Source organism: Eleginops maclovinus, chromosome 7 (assembly GCF_036324505.1).
Source record: "Eleginops maclovinus isolate JMC-PN-2008 ecotype Puerto Natales chromosome 7, JC_Emac_rtc_rv5, whole genome shotgun sequence".
Lineage (NCBI taxonomy): Eukaryota > Metazoa > Chordata > Actinopteri > Perciformes > Eleginopidae > Eleginops > Eleginops maclovinus.
The window spans coordinates 17114559-17137092 of record NC_086355.1 but is presented as its reverse complement, the minus strand read 5'-3'; the positions used below and the strand labels follow the sequence as shown (position 1 = coordinate 17137092).

At 39.2% G+C, this 22534-nt stretch overlaps 1 protein-coding gene across 9 annotated transcripts in view; it reads right to left on the bottom strand.

Moving 5' to 3' along the window:
- Positions 1-14739, bottom strand: part of stxbp5l (syntaxin binding protein 5L) — a 125324-nt gene extending 110585 nt beyond the window's left edge. For all 9 annotated transcript variants that reach the window (XM_063888139.1, XM_063888142.1, XM_063888140.1 and 6 more), the window contains exon 1: positions 13843-14739. In XM_063888139.1, coding sequence (XP_063744209.1) covers positions 13843-14010 — 168 coding nt within the window. In that variant the 5' untranslated portion in view covers positions 14011-14739. The remainder of the gene's footprint in view (positions 1-13842) is intronic.
- Positions 14740-22534: the final 7795 nt, after the last annotated feature.

Below are 22534 nucleotides of genomic sequence, written 5' to 3'. Positions count from 1 at the left end.
TTTTTATGAATAATAAAGTACCCTCAGGGTCGGTGTTCAGTGCACTGTTTCGGCCCTTCAATATGAAACATGGCAACAGCACTGCAGGACCTCAGTAGAGACTGTTGATCTGGGATACAGGACTAATGCAGTCAGCAGACTCTACAGCCTGACCTTGACGGTGTATGGATAAATACAACACCAAAATCACCATGGAAGCATTTTGCACATGAGCAAGAATAAATGGAGGAATGGATGCAGGGGCCACTTGCCATGTGCACATCTATAAAAGAGTAGGCTACTGGCAAGTGGTTAAATAATGCATAGTGAGAGTAGTATACGTTGTCAGCAGAGAAAAACAAATGGAAAGAGAGAGAAATGTACTGTATTAGGGAGACCACAGGCTTACATGTTTCTTGTAAAGGTATTGTTTTATTTTAACACAATTAAAACTGTGTACATTACAACACTACTTGTTCCTTATGAATAAAATATACAGTGAGGTAGAAATAGGGATGATATTAATTAACTTTAGACCCAAAACGTGAAAGCTCAAGAAATAGCAGCAGATGTGTTCAATTATTAATTAGGGTTAACGTTTTATTGTGAGTTCAGTTTCAGATTAGCTTCCAGAAAAAGCTAACTTTTTGGCAAAAAAAAAACCAAACAGAACAATTGATAAAGCTTGATAGTCTTATGCAGATGTTGAAATGCAATAAATCACCAACCTTTGAAATTATTTGCAGCTCCTCAGTAGCCTACTTATGTGACGTGCTTGTCTTCACCTCTGCATTTTAAGCAGCTGTTAGCTCTCGTATATCAAACATTAAGCTAACCAGCTAACTGTCACGCTTTCCAACTAGCAAACTATTTTACTTCTATCCAGTCCATTTCTGTGGTGGAAGACTCACACGTTTTGTCGTTCAACCAAATTACGTGTTTTCCCTCGGGTTAACATTAAAACAATGGCCAGTAAATAATTTCCGTTATGCACCCCTTCATGAGTTGAGAAGTATTTACTGTGAAGCAGAGCTATATAGATATTAAGCTCTGCTGTGAAGGTGTGCAAGTATGGGAAGCCAACGGTGCCATAAAACGCTACAAACGCATCACGTGTTTTCCCATTGAATTGAATCATCTCGCTTGCTTTCATTGTTTTGAGGGAGAACCTGTGTAAATCCTTTGTCATCATTGTATATATATATAAATTTTTTTTTTTTAACCCTTAGATGCATAAGTGGGTCAAAAATGACCCGGTGAGGTTGTTTTCTTGAAATATCTTCGTAATGAAAAATTGTTATCATTTAATATTCCAGGTATTCCTCAAAAAACATGTTTTTGATATAATGCCATTTACATTTTTAACTTACCTTTTATACATTCTAAGAAATTCTAGTTTTTGTATTACTACCCCAAGCTTCCATAAGTGGGTCAAAAATGACCCGCATGCATTTTCTATGGAATCCAATGGGAACCTTTGATTCTTATCAACTGTGGCTGTCAGGAATACATTAACTGTGGACCACACAGACTATATCAGAAGTGTCACCCCTTAGGAAGATTATTTTACACAGCAAGAGCTGATACGTGTAAGTATTATCCTCATATAATATTGTGTGTGTGTCTTTCATGACTGTTGTTATTATTATGTATCAACAAATTAGCGTACTTTATAACTAGCTAACACTAGCTAGCTAACTAAGATAGCTAACATTACTATATGTATTGTGTGTGCGTGTGTGTGTGTGTGTGTGAGTGTATTCATTTATATAGCTACATATTGATCTATTGAAAACATTACTCTTATGTTTCCTCATCCAAGGTGTCATGGCTGCTAGATACACAGCTGAAATGGTCCTACAGATGCTGGATGATGGAGAGGCAGTAACGGGGTTGGACTCCGAGTCTGAAATTTCTGATGATGAGGACCCAGACCATTGTCCAGGTGGCAGTGGCAGTCGCCCACCTGGAAATCCAACTGAACAGGATCAATCTGACTCAGAAGATTCCTCTTCTGTGTCTTCTGAAGAAGAAAGTGTCCAAATCATGTCCAACAGAATGAGTCGGAAGGGCTCTTACTGGAGCGAGTTACCTCCCACCCAGGGCAGAACACAGAGCCACAATATCCTCAGAAGTCGGTCAGGGCCTGCACAAGGGCTTAGCACCACTGTCTCACCAAAAGATGCATGGGAGCTCTTTATCACTGATGATATAATACAAGAGGTGATGAAGTGCACAGACTTGGAAGGACGGAGAGTAGCAACAGCTAGAGGAAAAGAATGGAAAAATGTCACCAAAGATGAATTCATGGCCTTCATTGGATTGACCCTGCTTGCAGGAAGTGAGAAGAACTGGGATGTATCAGTCCATGAGCTGTTTGGGAGTCCTCTACCTAATCCCATGTACAAGGCTACTATGGCTGTTGGAAGATTTGAAGACATTTGCCTTACCTTGCGCTTCGATGATAAGAGGACCAGCACCCAGAATTCAAGAGCGGCATCACCAATGCACGACGGCTCTTCCTCAAAGAGCTGTCAAAGGAGCTTTTCACACCACACATGAGGAGTCGACTAGAAGGCTGCCCCCAACTGCAAACCCCGATTATTGAAGCAATGGAAAGGTGTGGGATGACAAAAGCCACAACCCAGCCACAGGAAAGAAGCAGACAGGGCCAACCAAAGAGAAAGAGGTGTCAGATCTGCCCAAGTAACAAAGATCGCAAAGTCAACAATAGGTGTGGGAAATGCAATGTACCTGTGTGCAATGATCACAGCCAGAAACAAACTGCATACAGTGATGAGACAAGAAGGCAAAGCAGGGAAAAGAGAGAGGAACTGTCAATGACTGGACAGTTACACACATACATACACACAAACACACACACAGACAGACAGACACACAGACACAGACACAGACACAGACACAGACACAGACACACACACACACACACACACACACACACACACACACACACACACACACACACACACACACAGACACAGACACACACAGACACACACAGACACACACACACACACACACACACACACACACACACACAATGGATGTTGACATTTTTCTATTGCTGTTCTGGGTAATTTTCTTTTTCAAAAATGTTATAAAGTGAAAAATAAAGATATTTCAAACATGAAATCATTCTTGTGTGGTCCTGAATATAACACTAAATATTATACAAGTGATTATTCTTAACCAAATTGACAAAAATGGCATAAAAACACATTGATTCTAATATGGATCATTTTTGACCCACTTATGGAAGGGTGTAGGGTCCAGTCACTCGTGCATCTAAGGGTTAAGTGCTTATTGTAGAAGTGTAAATGTAACTGTATTGGTTACTGTAAGAGACGGGCATATTGGCTATGTAGAAATTGTAGTTTCAATTCATAAGATGTTTGAGAACTGTAAAGATTACAGAGAATGAAATAGCTATTTGTCTAAAAATAAAAGTCCTTACATTGTTCCTTAAATATATGTATTATTTGTTAATCTAATTACAAATCATTTGCAAAAGTAATATGCTGATAAAGTAGTATTCTACATCAGCCTGTTATATGAGAGGCCTGGGTTTACAATGTCCTGTGTGGTGTATTAAATCTGGTGATATACAAAGGTAGATACTCTCTGAGGACATAGGTTGTGTAAGAGGAATAGGAGAGGGAAAAACGACGTCTGGCATACGTCAGGGGGCCCCTATGAACGGACCTATGTCCCCTTAGGGGGGCACACATTGTTAATGATTACCTCAGGTGAGCACACATGCTTTGGATGTACACACATTTTCTTCTATAAATGGCATGCACAGAGATAGTTCTGGGGGACTTCCACAATTAGCTCTGGGAACCCCGTATGGCCCGTGTTGGTGTATGATACTATGTTGCTGTAATAAACCTTATTATATACAACCTGGTGTCTCCGGAGACTTCTTCATCATCTTCACAAACATCGCTACAAGATATACTTCACCTGCTAAAAACCTTTCCACATCAGTGGTCTTTTAATGGTTATACAACAACAACAACAACAAGTGAGAGCAAGCAATTGCTATCTCAGAGCTATCGCCACAAAAACAAAATTCTGCAAGTAACAATTTTTGAAGACACAACCTTGAGAAGATGAATTAATATGAAGTAGCTAAATAACATGTATCTAGAAGAAATATATAGTCAAACTCCTTGTGTTTGCCACAGGAAGGTCACAGCCAAGTACATGGGGCACCAGCTCTATTAGGTGAGCTATCTAGATGTCATGGTGTATAAAAACGTCAGCTGAAATATAACATAATGTATTATACATGCATGCATGTGCGTGTGTGAAGTGTTGCCTTTGTGCATGCAAATTTTGCCTCTACATCATCCAGGTGTTTTAGCACCTGTCCCTTCAGGCTAAACGTCAGGATGAGAGACAGTTGTGCTGAGAAAAGTAGAGTATTCCCATCACATACATCTGTTATAGTTATAGAGACGTTACAAAGTCAGAGCGCCCATCAAACAAAGATACACAAGGAATCACCCATCAGCGTTTGAAAGGAGATATTTTGAGGTTGCTTTAAAATTCCTTTGATCTAGTTGGGAGCAGAAACCATATAAAAAAAGAATCAAATCAGAATGTGGGGAGTAGAGTAGATGTTCAGGGAGGGAGGGAGGGGTGGAAGAGGAGATCAGGGGTTTCTGAAATTGTGAAACGAGTTGAAACACACAGTGGTTACACGACACAGCAGGATCCCATTTATATCTTCTAAAACACTTATAATATTTATACATACTGTATATTGGGCACAGAAAGAAATAGGATATTGATTACCTGTTTGCATACTAAATAGTTTAAAGAGCACTGATAAGCTAAATGGCCAAATATACAAATAGAAGTCCAAGAACTTCCTTGACCAGAAGAATTCAAATCCCCGACACCGTTTCATAGTCATCTATGCAGGGAATGCTGCAGCAGGCAAGTATGGTATACCATAAGTATACTTTTTTTAAACGGTCCTCATTGTTTTGTTCTTCATTGTCTTTTGCAGAGAATAAATTGATTCAAGTATTTCAGGGTGTAATTCTTTGTCATGCTGAAAGCCAAACGATGAAGGGAAGGACTTCCATTCATCTCTGAGGCTGCGGGATCAAATAGGCATTTCCTCCGTGCACTGCATGGCACATGATTGCACACACAGAACAGCACAGGAATGTGAACAGGGTAAGAATGCAGTGTGTTAGCTCTGGAAATCTGTAAACGAATGAATGAACCTGGATAAGCTTCCCTCCCTGCTGACTGTAGTGGGCTCATTTGTATGGTTTTGCAGACACACAGTGTTACGTGAGAGGCAATAGGGATTTGTATGTAGACACTTGTATGTTTATATGCATGCGTAATATTTATGCATTCATATTGCCTTAAAGCACAGTTTTTTGTAGGTATGATTATACATACATAACCACACATAGATATATGACATTAATGCACGGATAGGCGAAGCATACAGATGTTTTTGAAATGGGAAGCAATTAACACAAACAATTAAAGGGTCAAATGTGATGAATTTTAAGCATGTGTCTCTTCAGATGAAAGCGTGGGCTATAAAGCAGCACATCATTTCAATAACACAAGCAAAAGCAAACGCCTCTGTGTGAAGGGTATGGAGGAGGGATTTGTTGTGATTGTACACTGGGGCTTCATGTTGCGCTTTCCGATGAGGGGTCAGAAATCAGTCATGTGTGGATGCACTTTGTATGTGGTTTAACCTTTTACCCACAGCAGCAGGCATATCAGTGAATCAGTCATAGCATCAGCATCATGCCTTAGGCTTGATTGAAAAGTAGGGCTGGATAAAATAGTCACATGTTACTACCAACGACCCCATAATATAGCATGTCAACTCTGCCCCTTTATGATCTCAATTCACGTGTGGTTGGTTTCCAAGAAAAGCATGTATAATGTTTTAGTTGTTTCCTGTTATTCTGTTTTCTGTATTGTTCTAAAAGCTTTCTGAAATGTTTATGATAGTACATTTGAAACTGATTAAGATGTCATCTTAAGTTATCATACTGCAAACTAATGTGGTTAGCTTGGATTGACTTGCACACTATCATGGCTCTGTGCAAAGACCCACTGATGAGTAAAAAACACATTTTCTTTGTCAGCTCAGAAAAACTTAATCACTGAAAGTGAAAAATAAACAGAATGAGTATTTGTAAAAAATGCAATATTATGATATAGATATTATATGCATGCTTCAATGGATTACCTTTACCATTATTTCTTTAGATGTATATAGTTTTGATCAAAATAGGTGTGTAGTTAGTTAGGTTGCATGTGAAGTGTATTCCTCCTTGAGTATTGTCTGTCTTACTTAATGAACACTGTTGCAAGGCACTTTTATCTGTCTTTTACTGGTAAAGGTACCTTGAATCCTCTATTGAGCTGGGTTTGTATTATAAAACAGGAAAAACTCACTCCAGTTACTGCATATACCTTTTAGATACTTGTAGAGAGACATTAAGTAGATGAGGTTTGTCAAGTGCTCGACAGTATAGCACTTGAGAGCAGAGGGATTCACTAACCACTCAGAGAGGCAGCGGAGAAATTGTATGGCGGTTTGAAACTTTGTGATTTTGCGTTCTAAATGGATTGTTTTCCACAATCATCTCAGCAGGCATATCTATGCACTGAAACATTGTGTTTGTTTATGCTCATATTTTTGTCTGACAGTAAAATGCACAAGGGCAATACATGTGTGTTAAAAATCCGGTTTTTCACTGTTGAAGGATGAAGAAACAACATAAGATGGTTTGACCATTTGCTAAATATCTCTGTAATTTTCAAAGCATTTACTGCCTTTTATAGCAGGTTTATAAAAAAGTGAACAGTGCTTATAGATGATTGACTTCCACAATTTTCCTTCAGCCCAAAACATTGATGTAGCCACAGAAGCTCTATCGTGATTTAATACAAATGTAATGTGGGTGAACCTTTTGAGAATAGGTGTGGTCCTCAAATGTTACCTAGAGTTCTAGTTCCTTCCTAGTCCTAGTTCCTTCATAATACAAGTTGGAACTTGAGTGGTTTCTTTTAGAAACAAAAATAAATTGGAATAGTTCTCATTAGGAGGCACACATCACACAAAAGAGGAATTACTGCTGTGGTTGATTAATGGATTAACAGACCTAATGAGAGTGAAGTGATGGAAAATGGAGTGAAGTAAATGGCTGTTTTAAAAGCTTTCTCCATTATATTGGCACAGAATGATGTGAGGTGGGTGGTCTGCTGCCACATGCAGACAGGACAAAGCAGTTTGAAAGCCAACATGAAAATGTTTGGCTATTTTCCTTTTTTCAAACATACACTGTCACAATCAAAAACAAAATGGATTTTGATACAAAGGCTTGTGTTTTTACACTGTTGTCACATCCTACATTCTGTCTCGGTAGGGTTTGAATACTTTGATAATGTTTATTGTCTTTTTGTTTGCTCATTCCAAACAGCCCAAATAATTTTCTGCTTGCATTTCATGTTATTTGAATGTGCTAATGTAAGTTCTTTCATATAATAATAAACAGGTGAATATTACAATGTAATTTCTAGATAATTGTAAAAAACGCAGAGGATTTTCCAACCGTAGAAGAAGAAATACCTGTGATTTGTAGGATTGATACTGCATACCAAAGACACACAAACACACACAAACACACACTCTTTCCCCCCATCTCTTATTTTCAGCCTGACACAGGCTCCTCCCTAATTGATCCTACACTTCTTCTTCGGGCAGACAGTTGACACATGGTAATGTGAGACTAGCTAGAAGTCAACCCACTGAGTCATCAACCCAGTGAAAGCTTGTGGGGTCGCTATTTAAGGGAGTGAGGGGATGCCATCCTTACAAATCTATGTATCATACAATCAGGAAAGAGGCAGAGGGTGGAAAATTCTTAAAATATGAGATTCCCCCATGAGTAAAAAAAGAAAAGTTTTCTTCAGTGAAATGTATCCCCAGTAATCACACTAAAGCTAATAGTTTATAGCATATTAATGATGATTCCTGATGCCTTGAGGATAAGAATGTGTTGACACATTTGGTGCAAGTCCACCACGAAGTTGAAGAGGCATTTCACAACTTAAAAGGTTGACCTTCCCATGAATGTCTGCAACAAAATCTTATGATTGAAAAGTTGTTGAGATATTTGTGCCATGTCCATTTCCGTTCCTAATGGACTGGCTGTAGGATTTGGTAACTAAATTATTCCATAAAAATAAATCATTCTGAATCATTCTGTTTGACCTAATGGACGCAATATTTTTTTTATTAAAAATGTAATTTTATGTTAAACTTGATTGTGTAATGGGTATTTCTACTTCAGTTTCCAGATAGGACATTTATCAAAGGAGATTAGAAATATAAAAATGTGTCAAGATGTCTCAGTAATGCATTTTATAACTCTGGAAATATAAAATAAACATAAATAAAAAAACAAATACTTAAAGCCTTGATGCCGAGTTCAAGCAAGACGGTTCAACTGGAAACACCTGAAACCACCAGCAAGTGAAACAATAGGGTTTATTTCTCCATGTTCTCCAGAAAGTGCACGGCCTCTTGTGGTCTTGAAAGTAATGATGATTCTCTCTCTCGCAAAAAGTTGATTTGCTGAAGTTTTAACAAAGGAATTAATCTCTGATTCTATAAAGATCCATTCATAGCTCACTCCTGACTGCTGAAGGGTTAGATTAAACTACTTCTACTGCAATATAACTCACAGATGAGCATTCAAGTACGAGCTCATCCGTCAGACAAAGGCAACACTCACAAATCACATTTTTCACACCCGCTTACATTCATCCATGACTACGAGTATATTGAGAATTTTCCAATTAACGGGGTTTGGAACCATGTTCTTCACAGCGACAGGCAGGACTTGAATATGAATATCAACACCAGTGCTTTTCATTGATTAAAATTCTATAGTGGGTACTCCACTTTAGAGAAGTGATACGGCAAAAAAAGAAGCAGCAAATTAAATGTAAGTGAAGTCAGCTGAGGTAGAGACTTCCCACAATGCAAATGACAGTCACTACAGGCGCTGGTGATTAGTGTTGAACATCTGGCTGGTGGTTGTCCAAAGAGTTTCTTTTTTTTCAGATACATAAGATGTTAACAGCATTTTTACAACTCAAATAGTCAAAGAGTTTTCAAAATAGTATTACTACTTTTGTGATGCATATAATCAAAATAATTTGTTAAAACTCAGAGGTGATGTTTATTATTCGGTGATTGTTTCAAAGCAGTTTTTTTGTGATGTAGTATTAGAAAAAATGTAACGCTCCAATCTTTGTTACATTTTGAATAATGATCACTCAGAGGCAGGAGAAACAATCTTTGAAACAGCATTGAACATTGAATACCAAAACAATATGCTGAAAGACTCTAAATGTGTATTTCTCTAAAATCCTCAAAAACAGTAATATCCCAGCAGAACATTTTATACTTTTTACTTTACATTTTCTTTTCAGTAGCTCTTTTGAATACATCCGTCAACATACAGTATCTCTCTTTTAATTTTTCCTAACCTGTGATTGCCACATAAACTTTAAGTCAAATAAATAACATGCACCTGATTAAAAATGACTTCAAACCGAGCTATGAATTCGAAAATTGAAATTCAGCCAACTTCTATACTTAAATGGGTGTTTTTTTTTTTGTCTACTCTTGATTTTGCCTTCAGTATACCTTAAATTATCTGAGACATAAACTTATCTTATTGCTGACTAAGGTCTTCAGTTCCTGCCTAAGTCTTTTCAAAAGGGCTCTATTAGTTTGACATCTAAACAATTGCAAAGGACAACTGTGCAAAGTAACTGTCCCGATTATTAAGCAGGCAGACATAATGGGTGCTGGAAAATCCACTTTAGGCTGGCCATGAATGGATACACCTTTTGGGCAGCAACATTTCTGTATGCATAGCACTTGAATGAGGCTCCTTTGCAATAAATCACGTACAAAGATTATTACACCACTATCAGCAGCAGCTTGTAACTCTCACATGAGACAGAACGGATCCATGATTCAAGCTGAATCCTGATTATGTCATCATCATGTGGCACCAGAGATCATGTGCAAAGCTTCCTACTGTTTGGTCAATCAGTAAGAACCCAATATGGCTTTTGTTGAATTAGCCTTCCCAGTCAAAGGCATGAAAAGCTTTCAGATACAGCCTTGCAAATACAACTTACATTCTGGGCTGCTCTTTTGTGCCCTGCATGACAGCTTAAATAAGTCAGGTTATTCCCTCTGACCTGCCTCAGTGTCAGAGAGTTTTCACTTTCATACCTGGTGATAACAGTTTGTCCGTTCTCTGTGGTCTCCAGACACTGTATGTGAGTACCCACTGTGCACTTTTGGGACTGCAGGATTTATATTCAGAGACTGCAGCCACACACCCTCGCCAAAGTTCACAAGCTTGTGTCAATTCTGCAGCTTCGCTAAACTAATATTGAGGGAAGTATTTTACCCATTTTTTGGCTCCTAGTTGTTGGGTTGCTATACTGAAATTTTAGCTAGAGGCAAAGTGCTGTTTCTTTTCTAGAATTCAGTTTAGAATATGCATGTTTTGCATGTGCGGGTCATGTTTTTATGAAAGATTTTGTGTTGGGAACATTTCGGTTTTAGGTTGGACAAGATTTTTTTTGCTCTCATTTAAACAAATTATGCACATTGGAGCCTGAAATGGTAAAACTACATGAAAATTGTCCTCTTTAGACCAAAAGCCTGAAAGCTGTCAGCACTTTTACAGAATTACATCCATGAAATAGATAAAACCTGCTTGGCCTTAACCATGACTCAGCTTCCTGCCTTCCTTCTTTCCTTCCCTTTGGCTCCATTACACTATCACACCAACACACTTCTGACATGAGACAGGCCTGTTTCTTGTCTTTTTTTCCTTTTGCTCTAGAGTGATTCATCAGTCTTACTGTATTATTACCTCCTCATTGTATCATTCATTTCAATTAATTCAACCCACCAACACAATGGAATCCAGTTCAACACTCACCCAGTCTAACACTTTTCTGTCTGTTTCTACGACTTTCTCTCAAACACAAATGAACACATTTTGCTGTGAACTGAAACAAACCTATTGATTAAATCAGACAACACGGCCGCACCAGTTTCCCACCTCTACACCTCAAGTCTGAGTGAGAACTTACCAAAACCTTGCTACATTACATAAACAACAAAATGCTCTAGGATCCAAACGAAAAAGGGTTGTTGCATCTTCCCACACGGCACATCGAGGACAGAAGTCATGACTAACTTTGAGATGTTAGCCAAGATGCTAAACCCTCCCACACAAACAGTGCACCGGTTCACAGATTTATCCCCCTGTTATAAACATGTGGATCTGATCTAAAAATATCTGGGGCAATGAATGGAAATGAAAAATGTGGATGGCGCCTTGTATTTCCCTCAGGTGTTAATGCTATTACTGTATATGATTTTGGCAACTACTGACCAATTTTAGGGCCACATGTGTTACATTTAGGGATTATGCTCATACTTTTAAAAGGATAACTTCCCTATTTTTCACTTCTTTTTGTTATCAAGTATTGCGCAAGAAGACTGCATCATGTTTTATGCATTTCTCATAGTGTTGTCATCAAGGTCTGACAACATTAAAAGACCCTACAGAGAAATACATTTTTTTCTTTACCTTTAAAATGACCTGGTCTGTTTGGAAATGCGTCATGTGACTACTTGCCGTATACAATAGTGGAAACATCAATGACAGTTGGAGATAGGAGCGCCTCTGTTGTCACAGCTTGTTTTGCTTGAGTACAGATAAAGACGTTTTGTGTTTTCTGAAAGATTTTCAATTTCATGACATCATTTCAACAATGGTATGCGACACAAGATTTCAGAAAAAATACTTCTCCAAGCGAGCCTTGGTTGGACCCAAAACAAAAAGACAGAATCAAGCATGAGTTAAATAAAAATGTTCTGAGCTTGTCAGTGGCAAAAACAAGTATTTCTAGTGGATGTATATTGACAGTGTGGAAAAAGACAACACTGCAGCCGGTTTGGCGTCTGACAGCTTCAAGGCTCTCACTCAATGCTGGACAAATTTCACTCTTACAAAACTTGGGAAAATAGGGACAAATATACACCATTTCTCTTTTTAATCCGACAACTCTACATTTAAATATATTCCCCTCAAACCTGAATGAGCACAAATCAGTTTTGCTGAATGAATAAGAAGAAAAAGATCAAAGCCCCAGACTTTTCGTGGTTCTGCAGGTCACTGTGTGAGCGTGTCTACATCCCACATTCTGCGCAGCAAAGCATGAGAAAGCACAACCCTTCTTAGACAACAATAATGCTTTTGCAAACTTTGTACATCCATCAACAATACCGACTTTCTTCAACTTTTACTTTCAGATAGTATGTCTTAGCATGTTTTTAACTCTATAACGAGGGGAGAATCGTCGTCAAGCTTGAGGTCACCATGGTGATTAAGGCCCAAACAAAGGACTATAAAAATGTAGCGGTCAAAGTGGCTGCAATGTGACAATATAAGGGATAAATCACACACATAATCTCTCTGTCACCACCCTACAGTATCTGTGTACTCCACCTGCACAGACTCAAATTAAAAACCCTGAGAAGAAATGTGATGGTGGTGGGAATGGAGGGAATGTTTGTACACGCTACACTTCTTTATAACTTCTATATAAAAGCCATGCATTAGGCCCCTCACTAAAGGAGCAGCAACCTCTTGCATGGGCCTGGGCGATCATGCTGTTTTTTCCTTTCCCGGCACTTTCTCCTCCGTCTGCCTGGCGAGGATGCTCTGCAGCATCCTTTTCAGCTTGTGAATCAACCTCCCTCCTACTCCTCCTCCCCTCATCCTTTAGCTCCTCTATACAGACATGAAAAAATAAAACTCCCCCTCCCTCCCTCCACTAGTGCCAGTCTGGCCAATAAAAATATAGCTCTATGAACAACCCTGTGTTTCTTGGGTTCTCAATGAATTATTCACAGTTGTATCCAAAAATTCACCCCGTTTTTTTTTTATTGAGCAATATTCTCTGCAGTCAGCTCCAAAGATGCATCCAGAAAAAGGGCTGCAATGGGCGGTGGAGGCTGCTATAAATACCTCCAACCCCCTCCACCCCCTTAACCCCCCCCCCCCCCTCCAACCGTCCATATCTCTCCCTCATTCTCCCTCGGTGAAAAGCACATCAGCTAGGACAGTACTGCAGGGTCCCTCTGCTGGCTTGCTGTGCACTTTTAAAAAAATATATATGCAAGGGAGGGACACCAGTTATGTCATCGCTCCCACACCATTCGTGCTTGCCTGCTGATGCAACGGGGAGGCTGCTATTCATTGACTTCCTTTGGGTTGTTTATATCATATGTGTGTAGGATACTGCAGCCTATGCATCGTGCTGAAGTCGTTGCACATACTAGTGGGACCAACACTGCACGCACAACATGCCAGCTTCACCCAACGTGCACACGTGCCCACGGGGGCTTATGTTGATGAACAATGGCTGACTAATGGAATAACCGCGATTCGTTGCTGTTATAAGGCCATGTTTTGTAAAAATAAAAAACTAAACAAACTCGAAACCAGAAGCTGTCCTTGGTGCAAAACTTTCAACAGAGAACATCATGTTACCAGATGGAGCGAATCAGCTGAACTTTTTCTCTCCACTTCCATTCCCTACATAACATCATTTTGGTACTCGCATATGTACGTGAATTTGGGTAAGGCAGGATCCAAGATGTTACATTGTCTTACGAACAAAGTCCTTATTTGTTGTTTACTGCTTTAAATGAAAAAATATTTTTGATCGACTCACCTTACACATCTGAAAGTTTTCCGACACTAGGGTCTCCTGGATGTCGATTTCCTTGGGAGTTGGCGCGGCGGTGGGGGTCCCGGCCGCGCTGCCGGACGATGGGGATCCCATAGTGCCTCCCGGAGAGGACGTGGTCAAACCGTCCAACACCTTTCGGAACTTCTTCATTTTATATTATTTGTATATTAGGAGTAGAGAGAAATTAGCTTTCGTTGGTTTCCCAGAGTCTCCTCTCAGATGCAAAACTCGTTTGGGCAGCCGGAGAAAGAAAACGTCGCTTCCTGCAGCAGTAGCAGGATAAAAAGACCCACTCTGTGTTGTTTCTCTCTCTTACGTGCAATTTAGAAAGTCATAGAGGCACCTCATCTTGTTAGATGGCTTTTGTCCACACACACAAACAAACAAAGATTGCGTCTGAGCAACTCTGATCTGGACGTTTTTGAGCCAATATTGCAGATGCAGGTCGCTTATCTCCTATTCCGACGGAGCCGAAACTACTCAACTTCCTCTTTCTTCTGCATCCTAAAGTCACATCCACTCCCGGACTCTGAGAGAACCCCACTCCTTAACATAAACCAGGGAGCCGAGCATGAGACAGAAGCGATCAGAAGAACTTTGAGCAGGTCGATCCACTTCTCCCCTCCCCAAAAAAAAGAAAGCACTTTGGTTGCCAGTAACAGGGAGGGAAGGAGGGGAAAAACAGACTGAAGACGCAGAGGCAATGCAGTTAAACGCGGTTGGACTCCACAGTCAGGCCGGAAAACGAGTCCATCGAGGAGAGGAACAGGGAACGAAAACAAGATGCTGTGCGATGGCAGTGATAACCGGAGGTTAAATTATGGATTGATTTGATTTAGTTTTTTTCCCCCCCTTCATCCAGCTGTGCTTTAGCGTCGCTTCCCTGCAGTCCAGAAGCAGGAGACTGGAGCTGTCCGCGGTGCTGAAAAACCAGGCAGCCCCTCCTCCTACCACCCCCCTTCTCTCTCATTCACCCTCTCTCTCTACATCCCTCACCAGCGATTGGATGCATGCTCTTAATCAAAGATGCAGAATGATTAGGGAAAATAAGCTGGGAAACGTCAATAAAGGAGTAGTTCACCCTACAACAAAATCATCCACAATTCATCCAGAACGAGAGGTCTTTGATGATATGTTGCATCCTGTCTTGAAGCTGGTAATGAGTGCAGTGTTGTAGGTTTTGTAACTGCTTCCATCTGCAGCTGGTAATTTCCTGTCAGTTTGATCGGAAGTCTCCATCAATAGAATCAGTCAAGTGGGAAAATTAGATATTGTCCATCGTTGTCAATACCAGCCAAAACCAAAAGGAAATCAACCTCCTTAAACAAGAAACACTGTTACTCTTCACTGGATTTTGAAATATTTCATTGTAAATGCTCACAACTTTGCACATCACTGAATTTACATCTAGCTGTTAAAGCCTCGGGGCACATTGAGAGGAGGGACTGTCGGTTGCTAGAAGGACCAGTTTCCAAACCTCTTCAGCTTTGGAACAGCTGTTTTAAAAGCACCCAGATGGCCACTTGCATTTTAAAACACATCTTATTTTTATCAGCATTTTATTCCAATAACAATTTAATATTGTCTGTAAGGTTTATACACAATATGTTTCTGTTTCAATTATACAACTTTAAAAGATAATTCATTGGACTAAACACATTTTCCTATTTTAAAAGCTGAACAATCCCAATAACACTAAAGTGACATTAACACAGCACTCCCCTTAACCTCTTAAATAAGCACTTTAGTCTGGCTAAAGCGAAAGTGTGGTTGTGGTTTAGTCCCATGGCGTCAGCGAATAACTACAATGCAATCAAGCATTATGAAATCTAGAACATGTGTTTTTTTTTTGTTCTTTTGGTTTATTTTCTCCTGTATCCAGGCAATGTCATGTGAATAAGTATCTATTTTTGTCATATAGTGATATTAGAAACTCAATGTGTAGTATGTTGCCATACATTTATGCACATAGTGACTTTAACCTCAACTCACCTTTATACATAAAACATCCACTATACTACTTGCTTCCATGATTTCAGGTCAGCTTAGGGTTATGCTCCAATAGGTCCCCACAGGTTATATGGAACTCAGCTAGATAACACTTATGTTGGAAAGAGAGAATAGTGGTGGTTTTCAAAACATCTTTCTAATAATGCTGGTGTCATTTCCTTTCCTTACCTCTTCACCATTTACTAATGGACATTCACAACCATGTTAAAGTCAATCAACCACCTAGAAGATATACTTTACATCACCACAAACCAGTAAGTGTTTAGAATGCTTTCCTTTTTGATACAAGCAACTATTGGTTTCTATGCATTTCTGAACATTTTGCATTCACTAAGATGACAAGAATCTTTCCAAAGACTTTGACAGAATGACAGTTCTTTTCGATAGCATTTTTTAATTAAAAAAATGTAATTAATTATAGTCGAAGATTGTTAATTTTTTACGAGTATTGCATGGTTTTAAAAACACATTTTGTCAGGTGAGATTGATGCACCATTTCGTCAGGAAATCAAACAATGAGAACCAAAACAAACATGGATGTTTTGAAAGCTACAACATAGATTTGCCTTTTGTAAATGCAACCCACTCAAGTGTCAGATATCAAAGTGTCTACCAACACCAGGACTTACATTAACAAAGCATCATGCTGAAAAACAGATGAAAATGTTATAGTTTAAATGTAAATAATAATGCTAGCAGTGCCATTATACAATCAATAAGCACCTCAGTTGATGGTGAAACATCCAAAATTACATAAAAATAGCATTATAATCATAAACCATCACTACATACTTTGAATTGTCACGACCGGTAATATTGCATAAGCACTTACATCACCAGCCTCGGCCCTCTGGCCATACTGGATGTTATGGAGCACAGCACACATGGCGGTTTGTCCCTTTCTCAGATCTGAGATAAAAAGATTAAAACACAACACTACTACTTCCTAGTGCTGACAGGACTGCACACTGCAAGATGTGATAAGCACTACCCAATCAGCATGCTGGCTTCAAGATGCCTAAATGTTTGGATTCTCTACACTTGGGTCTTCCTAATCCTCTTAATTAACTTATCTTATTTTTTCCTACCTTTTAAACCCTTTTGAAAAATAAAATAAGAAAGAAAAAGTGCTAATAATAATGGGCTTTTGAAGGTATATATTTGCTTCAAAAGGATCCCCCACAAGAATTCCTAAGGAGTACCACCAGGAAGCGACATGGGACCCCTTTACCAGTAAAGATGGCATGGCAACTTCCAGACACAGTGGGGGTTGCTTTAATCTTTTTTGCTAAAACTCTGCAAATTGGATTAATTTTCCATTTTCAAGCATGTCAGGAGACTAAATTATGCAACTTTTCAAACTCTACAATTATGAAACTCTACAGAGGTTCGCTTTAATTTCTCTGAAATTACAAAGGAAGTGTCTATAAAGAGGCTCGGGCGACTACACAAACACCCCAGCCCATTAGATATGTTAGAGGTTCCTCGACACACAAGGACCCGACCTCAGGGGGCTTTTCACATACGATTTTCAGATCTGTCCACTTAGCGCAATGCAAAGCTGCCCTCAAAAGCAATTCCATCCTTACCGCTTAATGTTTTGTGTTGAGGAGATACAAGGAGGTGGTGTTTGTGTCTGTGTGCCCACCATGTTTGTGTGCTGTTAACAATAACCCGAGCGATGGGGGAAAAGACGCAAATGTATAAAGTGAGCTTGATATTGTTTTCAGCACAAACATGCACCCACAGAAAGCTTTGTTTTCGACCGTACATGGTAATTAGGCTGCTGCTGAATTATGGCCATGGAGATCATTTGTGATTTCCATTGGAGAAAAAACAAACACACACACAGACAAAAACATTTTTTTAAATCGAATATGAGTATTTAGGATTTCGTAAACGAGAGGATTACTCACAGCCACTGATGCACTCTCTGTGTAATTACTACAAATGTCAGAATATAATTTCTCATGACATTTCTCTTATGATATCTCTCCCACTTGTTATTTTCCTTTACAAAAAGATGTGCGGCAATCAAGAACAATCTTAGGATGTTTTTTGAAGGCTTTTATGATGATTATAGCTCACTGCTGATTGAGGAAGAAGGGCAAGTTTGAACAATGGTTGTACGATTGACCTCTGCATCCTGGGAATATGGCCCCATGCTTCGTCTCAGAGATGATTCACAGAGGTTGATTAATTTTCAAGAACAGATGTAATTAAAAGTCTGTCGAAACGAGTTCAGCTCAAAAGGAATTTGTGCACAAGCCCACACACACACACACACACACACACACAGACACACACACACACACACACACACACACACACACACACACACACACACACACACACACACACACACACACACACACACACACACACACACACACACACACACTCACTCACTCACAAAGGCCAAGTACAGTGATTAAATGACTATTGATTAAGGCCAAGTTCCTGGGTGATTGGAACTGACAGATCATGAGGGCTACCTAGAACCCTCGGGGCCATGGCACCACAAGGTAGCCATAAAGAGCTAGTGCATTAAAGACTGTATAGTCAAACCCATTGCACAGAAAATGTTCACAAGCTGAACTTTAACACACCACACACTACATAGCTGACAGGGTGTGTGTAAGGAAGATAACGTCAGTGTTTGTTATGTACAAAAAGAATACTCATGACCCAGTATGATAGAAAGACAGATTTAAGGAGCGAACCATTTAGAGCAATGAGGAATTTGCTGAGAGATTGGATGCCACATAATTGTACCGTGCAGATCATCAGAGGTTGTCAAATGACAAGCAGAGTCATGGTCTTTTCAGTTGGACTGCAAATCCAAACTCGGTCCACTTTAGTTTTGGACAGAAACAACTATTGCCATGAAATTTTGTACAGACGTTCAAGGTCCACACACAATTATTGCTCATGATTTCTGTGATCCCCTGACTTGTCCTAGTGCCACCATGATATTGACATTTGTTCTGCTAGTGGAAAACTATTGGTTTAGTTGCCATGACATTTGGTAAAGACATTCATGTCCTCCTCAGGATTGATGGAAAGATCTCCAGTGACATCTTAACTTAAATCTAGAGCCATCATCAGGCCAACATTTTGAATGAACCAATACATTGGTGTGGGAACACACTTGTAAAATAAAGGACTTCAGTCCTCAATCTGTCCTAGCAATACTTTGTGTTTCGTGCCTAATGAGAAAATGTTAGCATGCTAACAGTTTAAATTAGGGTGTACATGGTCAGCGTCAGCATTTTAGCATTGTCGTTGTTAGCATGCTGAAGTTGCCATTAACCTAGGCTCACAACAATCTTCAGATTTTAAACATTTGAAATGTTTTCCATGTTGGTCAAGTGTAGTGCAAAATGAATGACTTCTGCATAGCATGAACAAAATCAACTATTAATGATGATACAGTTCACCATTGTATGTACAGACATAACTTATAGAAAAAAACTTTAACAGCTTCATAAAACATGAACCAAGTAGATTAAGTTTGTATTGGAGGTTCAACACTGTATTAAAATACATGTGATCATTTCTACCTGTATGCAGATATTAATGTGGGCCTGAAGTAAAACTGCTTTAAATAGCATTGGGTAATTTGGTAATATATGTATTATATGTATAAGAACATATGTTTTACATGCTAAATGTAATTAGAAGTTTCAACCACAAGCATCAACTAAATGTAAATGTTCTCTTTGCAATGTGCTTGACTAAAAGTATAGAGGAAAATTATCATGTAAGGTAATAGTACTTCAAAATTGCATCACTGAGTACACTTCAATTCATTGTGCTCATATCTGAGAAAGAATCAGCTGAGGTCTTGATTACACGAATCAATACCTCATCCTCTTCTGGCAGGCTGTTTTGAGATGATCCCCTTATGGACTGAACCTCCCACACACTGAACCTCTGCACTCATATTTGTTGTAGGAAGTTATGAATGTTTACCAGCAGTCGTCTTTTGAAGATATTTGATCTGGACTCACCTCTCGAGATGTTTAACCATCAACGCCTTCGTGCAGAGGATACCAAATATTTTGACTGTGAAATCAGAGAACAAATAAAATCAGTGATGCAAGCAAAAAAAAAAGATGAAGGTGAAGTGAAGATGAGGTCTCTCATGGCAGCTCAGGTTATGGGGATTTGGGTTGTGGGTGTAAAATAAATCATAGGTATTATTAAGACACATTATAGTATTTCCAGTAGATTTATTTGAAGAACAAGAAGAAGAAGATATACTTATTAATCCCTTACAGGGAAATTTCTTTCCCCACTCTAGTGTTTACATTAGACCGCATTTGAAAAAAAAAAAAAATGTCATTCAAACATATTTCAGACTTTAACCTGGAATTTAACAGTTTACTGGAGGAAATGGAATGGAAAAATGTTAAATTGCTCAAATATTTCAGAGAGTGGGCGTCTGGACATAATGTTTTGATTGTGGTTTTGTGGTGAGGTGACTTGTTTTTTAAATCCTGAAAGGAAAAACAGACCTATAGTTTTCTGTCACACTCTGCTTCTTTGCCTGTATGCTGAACATCAGTAATTTTCCAGTGACCCCGCCTCCACCTCACACCACCGGTCAGCCACTCCCACCTCATCAGCATATCTGGGCTTCCAGCTGCTTCTCTTGCTAATCAAGCCAGTATATAAGCCTCAGTCACTCATTGCCAGATCGTTCTCTGTAAATCCAAGTGTTTCCAGCTCTTGTTCCCAGATTGATTCTCTGTTGCCCATCCTGCCTGTCCCTGACCTGCCTAACTCGCCCCTCATTGCATGGTTTACCTGCCCTCCTCCGACCCTTTGATTTTGGTATTAAACTTTATTATAAGCTGTTACTTGCTATCCAGTGTGCTGCATTTGGGTCCTAACACTACCCGTTAAAGTAAACACGGTTTGTGGCAATGTTGGTTTCCAAATGTAAATGAAATGCAAGAAGTCTGAGAAGGTTTATAAGGATTCTCATACAATTAAAGAGGGATCAAACAAGATGCAGCAAAAAACAAGCTTTGACAAGAAGGAAAGGAAATTGAAAAGAGGGCTGTGTTTAAGTAAGAAGTGTAAAATGTCTAAATAATTTATTATTTGTTTCCTCAAGAAATAAGGAAACAAATTGACCAGTTTGACGTGTGCACATGAATAGACACACTGAAGCTTAAACTTTTATAAACTGCCACGTACCCCGTGGACAGTCCACGTACCCCCCCAATTGAGCTGATTTTCACAGACTCAGGCCAACCACCAATCTGTTACGTCACCTCGGCTCAATTAATACCTGCGGGGTTCATTTGATAAAAGTGCAGAGGAGCGGAGTTTAAAAGCAAAGTGAAGCCACAAAAAGTTGTTTTTTAATCAATTTCCAATTAGGGATTCATTCCTGTCTGGGGGAAGCGCTAGTAATTGAGTCAAGGTGGAGGAAGTGAGGGCCAAAGAGGCAGGGCTGAACCTACAGGGACCGTTCATTTCCATATAAATGAGCTGCTAAACGTGCGCCTGATTTTCGGGATTCATTATCGACCAAAAGAAGAAGACTAGTAATGACTGCTTTTCCCTTTTTAATTAAGGACTGACATTTGTTTCTTGTTTCAGAGTTGATAAAACCGTGTTTGATATTTCTCTTGGAGAGGAAGGGTGCAGATGATATGTTTTTTTATAACAATCTGGTGCAAAGCAGTTACTAACCACCCTGAAGGAAACATAAACCTTTACTAGAAAAGATAGTGAGAGTCACAATGAGCCTAAGGACCCAATTACCTCGTACTTTCCACTAATATGAGTGTCAATACTTAGAAATACACATTTCCTCTCTGTGTCTGTTTCAGGATATTTGCTCGACAAACAGCACACAAACAGCTTGTCTGATTTACAGTATATCAAATTTATAGAAAGTCAATGATCAAATATTGTGTTGGGAGGTATACTGTAATAAACACAATGAGAGATGCAGTGTGTGATTTACTGGTGTTTTGTTGCAGTGTGCTACTAGTATTTACTGGTATTGATCCATACATGCTTTACTGGATGGATCAATACCGTACATGTACACCATGTTTGCAAAGACAACACCGCACCATCACAGCTATAAAACCACTGCTCCACAAATAGAACTCAGGAAATCAACCGGTACATTGTATTATTTAGAGGCTATCATCACTTATTTGTATCAATTGGATACTTTTACGCATTATTAAGAGAAAGACAAATCTACCTGGTTGTCATGCTAAAGAACATGTCTTTAAACTGCTATGCAATGCCTTATCTTGTGTTTGGGTGGAGCCAGTCACAAACCATAGGAGGTCTCATTGACATCTTCTGCACTTTGTGTTGCTGCTTTCTGAGTTGTGTGGGTCCTTAGGTAGCGTCAGGCTGATCACTGACGTCATTGAAGGTATGTTTCCCCATGATACCTTTTTTTTGTTTTATGAGACGTTGTATAGGGCGAAATAGAAGAGTATTACAATTTGCCATTTATTGTTGTACTATTGTTGTAAGTATTTTTTATTGGGTATATTATATTGGAAAAAATATACCTGACGTTAGTGGTTTTACTATACTGTTAATGAGTGTGCTAGGGTTAACATAAAGCATTGTAGAGTAAAGTGACTATAGCCTGTCTTGTGAGCGATGTAGATTGCGA